General features: G+C 28.6%; 1 protein-coding gene across 1 annotated transcript; it reads left to right on the top strand.

Annotated features, from left to right (window-relative positions):
- The first annotated feature begins 2234 nt into the window (after nucleotides 1-2234).
- On the top strand, nucleotides 2235-5781 carry LOC136080869 (uncharacterized). The gene is made up of 10 exons (XM_065798212.1): nucleotides 2235-2476; nucleotides 2634-2756; nucleotides 3167-3202; nucleotides 3490-3609; nucleotides 3709-3822; nucleotides 4056-4127; nucleotides 4459-4560; nucleotides 4759-4964; nucleotides 5154-5319; nucleotides 5494-5781. Exons 1-10 carry the CDS (start codon nucleotides 2371-2373, stop codon nucleotides 5721-5723), a joined length of 1275 nt encoding a protein of 424 aa, XP_065654284.1. The 5' UTR covers nucleotides 2235-2370; the 3' UTR covers nucleotides 5724-5781.
- Nucleotides 5782-6328: the final 547 nt, after the last annotated feature.

Here is a 6328-nt window from a genome sequence, read left to right as displayed (position 1 = left end):
TATTTAAAAATTAAATTAAAAAAAATAAACATGCTTAAGTTTTATGTTACAGGCCAAAAGTATAGGCCTAAGCCTTAGACTAAAGCCTACTTGTTTTATTAATGTTGAAATTAATAAAAAGATTTTTTACCTATGGCCGGGTATGACCATGGCCTAGCCTATGACTCCTACTCCTATGAATGACCTATCTCTATAAAAAGTATAATCCTAAATATTGTATTGACGCAATATTGAAACTTCAAATAGTTTAATAAAATATGTTAAGACTGGGTCCTACTTGTTTAGAAATTATATTTATATTTAAAATGTAGAAAGTACACTAGTGACTAGTAGTAAGTAGTAGGCCTACCTGTAGTTGACAAGCTCCGTTTTAATGTCTCCACTCTGCCTTTCTTGATACCAAATATCGAATGGAAAGCATTGAAGCACACTTGTGCAAATTGTTCTTCATCATTTACAAAAACCTTGTATTTATAGCTGTTATTATTTAATTTTATCTGGTCTTCTTTCCGTGGTCAACTAACAGGCGAACCACGTTTGTTTCTCCTGATTGCTTCAATGCTGGAAGGCGCACAGATGACAGTTTTAAAAATCTTGAATTCCTAGGAAGTCATCAACATGGAGCTTCACCTTTAAATGAAATAACAGACCAATGTATCAGCATATTCCCACTTGACTATATGCATTTGATCTGCTTAGGTGTCATGCGTAGTATACTTCAAGCTTTGAAAAAAGGTGATAGAAAAGTTAAGTTAAGCAACAATAACATATTGCAAATTTCGGAAAACCTTTTGGATCTACGAAAATGCATACCAAGTGAGTTTGCTAGACGCCCTAGATCTTTATTGGACCTAGATAGATGGAAGGCCACTGAATTCCGGCAATTCTTATTATACACAGGGCCTGTTGTCTTGAAAGGAATTTTGGATCCTGAGCGTTACAAACATTTTTTAACACTTTCTGTCGCTGCATCAATTCTGCTCACACCATCAAACGACAGAAGAAATAACATGTTGAACTATGCAAAAGATTTGCTTAGACATTTTGTTGAAAATTCTCAACAATTATATGGTAATTATTTTGTTGTGTATAATATTCATCATTTGCTGCATATAGGAGATGATGTAGAATTTTTTAATTCACCGCTTGATAATATCAGTGCTTTTCCCTTTGAAAATTATTTGCAAACGTTAAAGAGATATGTGAGAGGTTCTTCAAATCCTGCTGTACAAGTAGCAAAAAGAATTCAAGAATATGAAAACGTCCATAAATACTCTGACATTGCAAATGCAACAAACCCAGTTTTTAAATTATCAACAGCGTATAGAGATTCGTTTGCTCAACTAAAAAATAGACAGTTTGTAGAAATATATGAAGTTCAAAAAGATTCATGTATGTGTTATATATTCAGTTTTGCTAATTTGCATCCATTCTTCATTGAGCCATGCTCCTCTGACCTCCTAGACATTTATTTTGTGAACAATCATTATAAGCATTCAAAATCAAAAAATGTGAAGTTTACAGAAATTGAGAGAAAGGTTTTAAAGCTTCCCTGTAATGGCGGTTTTGTGTTGATGCCTCTTCTTCATTCAAAAGAGTGTTAAATTATTTTACTAATTATTTTATTATGGTTATCACTCTTATTTTATTATGGCTTTATCACTCTAATTAGTTGTTATTATGTTTTATGTACATATGTTTAATATGCTTAATATGTTTTTTAATTTAATAAAGATGTTTAATTGTATATTAGCAATAGGACTGAATTTCTTTAGCTATATATTTTTTATCTTACTATTTATATCATATTCATATTCATATCAGCTATATATTTTTTATCTTCATATTTAGAGGAAGTCTTTTTTTTTTTTAATTTTATTTGGTGCAAGTCAATTTGTTAATCTATTTAAGTTATATTAGATTATGAGTATATTTTCCTTTGTTTTTGTTTTAACTTTTTAATATTTAAAAAAGTATTATTTTGCTTTGATTTCATTTACTTTTATTGTAAATCTTAACATTAATTATAATAATTAAAAAGATATTATTCTTTTAGATTTTAAAGAGTAATAAATATATAGAAAATTTTTTATAACGTTCTCTTCTGCTAATAATTTCTCTTGATGTCTTGTTTAGCTGGAGCAAGTGTTAATAATAATAATAAGTAAACAAATATATCTATAAAATAGTATTGTATAGTATGTATTAGTAAATGGCTAAACTTATTTAAAACACTTTTAACACAGTTTTTACAAATAAAAAGAGTAATAACATTTTAGCAAAATGTCATATCACCGGGCTGTTTGGTTAGAAGACAATCGTGAAGAAGAAGGAGTCTTGCCTTCCGCATAGGTGCAAGGAAAAGTAGTAATGTGGCCACCATCCAAAATGAATGCGTTTAAGTTAATGAAGGAAGGGGTAAAACCTAATGAAAATTGGCGGCTTTTTAGACTAATAAAAATAAAAATTACATCAGGTTTGGTGTTTATTTTTTGACAACAGCTTCATATATTATTGAGTTGTTATATTTTATAATTTACATTTGTAAAATGTTAAATAATTTATCCATTACTTGTTAAAAAAATTTACTTGGCAATATCTGCTTTGGATAAGTTTTGTTATTTATTTTACAGATTGCTACGAGGATTGTAATAGTTACAATTTAACAACAGAAACTGAAGAAGAGGATCAGCTGAAGAATGATCAGCAGTTAACAAAAAAGTGCAAGCGTGCTGACTTTGCAACTTTTTTTGAAGGTTCTTTTTAATTAGTTTATGTTTATATCATCATTATTGTTTTAGCGTCCTTGTTTCCGTGCTTGCACGGGTTGGACGTTTCTCATAATGCCATTTCTCCAACATACACTGTCTTGAACATCTTCTTTCCTTAAATGTAGCTTTTTCATATCATCTGAAACACACTCTTTCCAAGTTATTCTGTTTCTACCTCTACCTATTTCTCCTGAAACTTCTAACTATATAGATAATAATGTTACAAAATATATAAACTGCCAAATAATATATAAAAAATATATTAACTACCAAGTAATTAATAATTTATAATTTTGCATTATTCTAATTGAAATAAAACTTATTTTTTCATTTGGAGTTAATATTACTAACGCTAATTTATACAATTATATTAAAACATTTTTTTTATAATTTAGGCGAGAAAGAAGTAGATGTTAATGTTAATGCAAAAAGTAAGAATATTGACAAGTTAGCTAATTTGTTACAATAAACATAATAATAAGTATGATGTAAGTAGGAGCAAAGAAATAATATTTATAATCAGGGCTTTGATGTTGGTGCTACCAACAGCTAGTAATTTTATAAGAAGTGGAGCAGTAGCTGAAGTATTTGAACCTCTGCCTTAAGCCCTGGTGATAATAATAGCCATAGCATTATTATGTGTATGTGTTTTTTAATAAAACAGTTATTTATAATAATTTTTTACATTTACTGTAGTTGTAATTTATTTTTAAAATAGTCAAACTATCTGCATTTCCACAGCCACCTGCTAAACTAAGCAAAATGTTAGCATTAAACAGTTCGTTGAACAAAAAGATTGTGGATATGGTACCACAAAATTTCAAAATTGTTCAAGCATGTAAGTTGTCTTTATTAAATTGTCTTTATTTTTTTGAATACTAATAGTAATTTGTTACGATTATATCTCAAACAATATAAGTTAGGATTTACATTTTAGATAAACCTTCGCCGCTTCAACAGTCACCTGGTCTCTTAAGCAGTAATTCTAAGATACCTTTATTCAAATCAAGCATGGCTACAATAACAAAAGACAATAATATTGATCAATCAAGTAAGATGTCTAAATTTATATCTTTGATATAGACCTTCTTCGCTTATAGATTGACCTAGTAATTTTTATTACTTATGAACATATTTAGTGTCATTTTCCTTTTAAGATAAACGTGCAAAGCAATTTTTTTAATTAATTTACATTGAAAATAACTTTGCAAGCATAATTTAACTATATAGTTGTTGACATTGTAGCTAACCAATCAGTCCTATCAAACTCTCTTTTTTTGTTAGCCCGGATATTAAATTCAAAGATACCAATATACAGGTGCAGAGCTGCCATATCGAAAGACAATGTACTATCAAGTAATATTTAATTTTTCACTTTAATTGCATTTATGATTTTGATTTATAAATTATAATTATTAGGTTTATTCAAGATTTTTACCTAAAGAAACCATTTTCTCATTTTGTTTTAGTACCATTTATGTCTCTCAAACACTCTCAACTTATTTTGATATTAGTTAATATTTGTATATAGTATGTTGTTGTATAGTATAGTAATTAAGGTCTGACGTATAAACTGCAAAAATGTAATGTTTTATAAAAAAAAATATTTATAAATATTAAATATAATGCTTTTTATATATAATAAATATTTAAAAAGCCTGTACTTGTATCGTTATTTTTATTGCAGTGAAACTCTCAGTACCACCTTTTCAATTGAATAAAAAGTTTCATTCAAACAAGATATTGAGTGTATTAACTGCTCCTCAAGAAAATGAAATGGATAATGGGAGTAAGATATCAAACCTTATTTATTTACATATTATTTAATAACATATTTTCTAATTTGAGTGCTTTTTTTTTACGGTGGACACTGCAGTTGCCCTGCAGTTAAGCAAATTATCTGTTATCAACCTATAACTGCAAAATATGGAAAGTTATAAGTTTATTTTTTTTTTTTTTATTATATAAATAAATTTATATTTTACAGAGTTTCAGCGAAAAGTTCTCTATCAATTATCAAATATGGCCAACGAAATTAAAGTTTTACGGATAGCAGTGGAAACGATGACGATACCAAGTTTAGAGCCTGTTGCTCAAGTCCATCTAGAGGTTATTGGTGGAGCTATTGGAACATTGGATGGGTACAGTAATTTAGAGGAGCAATGTGGAGTTCTTGCTAATCGAACAATTTTAGTAAGTGTATAGCTAAATATTTTTATCTTTACTTTCAGAAAAGACAACCAGAAAAGTTTTAAACGTATATAAAATGTTATTTTTGATGTCACAAAATATATTTTACTTTTACTAAGGTGGGTTGACTTTTATTCTAATTGGAATCTTATATCTAATAAAATGTAGCGTTTATGAATAATTTCTTTGTAGATTCGCCTTCTTTCACGAATTGGAGGATCATCAATTAAAGATACTTCAAAGAATCTATTGAAAAGACTTTTTACAAATTTTGTTATGTCTCATTTGAGTATGGATGGAAAAGGTTCTCTGAGAAAGCTTCCGTTTAGAGACACTGCTCTGTGTCAACTTGTTGTCGGTAAAATATGTGTATTTTTTATTTTTTTAAATAAAATTAAATTTAAATTCAGTGTAATTTATATCTACTCAGTGTACACTGTACTAGTTTAACAAAAATTTAAATCTATAAAACTATGGCTTTATAAAATTGTTGAATAAATGATTTAGATTGAGTTATTTTTATTATTTGTAGAATGTGTTTTGAAACGAGATTGTACGTCTTCTGTATCAGAAATACATTCGTGTATTGGTTCCCACCTTAGAATGGCTCCCTTCCGGTTAGGTGGAACTGGGAAAGGCTATGCACATATTTTCAGTTTTCAGGACGCAGAGGCTGGTTTGCTTGATTCCACCAAAGACGACGCTGATCGACCTGGAGACGATTGTGATGATGACGATGATGATGACGATAATGCAATATAATACTTAAAATTTATGTACATTTATTTTTGACTAATATATAAAAAAAATATATTTTTAACGTTTGATATGTTTATGACTTAGATAACGCGCTGCAACGTTTAACTTTACGGCGCTAATTTATTTAAAGAAGCACAAATTAAAGAAATTTGAATTTCTAAAATTCGGAATGCTTTCAAAACGAAAGATTTAGATTGAATTTAAAGAACGTTTAAAACTAACCATTTAGATATAGTTTAAATGGAACATTCGATTGACCTACGTTCTAGATCGAAACTAAATTAAATCTAAACGTTTAGGAAGAACACTAACTAAACGTTGATTAAATGTTCCAATGCCCGTTGGGGAGTAAAAGAAACTTTCATAACTAATAAAAACGTGTGCGTATATTAAGTGCGTATATTGGTTGGGTGGTAATCACTACCCATTGCGAAATTATCTATAATAAATGATTATTAATGTTCAATTAATACTAATTTAAGCAATAACTTACTGTAAAAAAATTAAAGAGAGATACTGTACGACACCACTCTGTAAAGGGATTTGATGGGCAATCTTAAAACGCATTTTTCGTTGGATTGCCATTGATTTTTCTTTTTCGCAATACA

This window comes from Hydra vulgaris, chromosome 05 (assembly GCF_038396675.1).
Source record: "Hydra vulgaris chromosome 05, alternate assembly HydraT2T_AEP".
NCBI classification, from domain to species: domain Eukaryota; kingdom Metazoa; phylum Cnidaria; class Hydrozoa; order Anthoathecata; family Hydridae; genus Hydra; species Hydra vulgaris.
This window is presented reverse-complemented; position numbering and strand designations above follow the sequence as displayed.

What these genes read in the sequence shown, in the direction of transcription:
- LOC136080869 (XM_065798212.1), top strand. Translation starts at nt 2,371, where the DNA reads ATGTGGCCACCATCCAAAATGAATGCGTTTAAGTTAATGAAGGAAGGG. An exon ending in GAAAGACAATGTACTATCAA is followed by an intron (nt 4,128 to 4,458) that starts GTAATATTTAAT and finishes TTTTTATTGCAG; the next exon opens with TGAAACTCTCAGTACCACCT. An exon ending in TCTGTGTCAACTTGTTGTCG is followed by an intron (nt 5,320 to 5,493) that starts GTAAAATATGTG and finishes TATTATTTGTAG; the next exon opens with AATGTGTTTTGAAACGAGAT.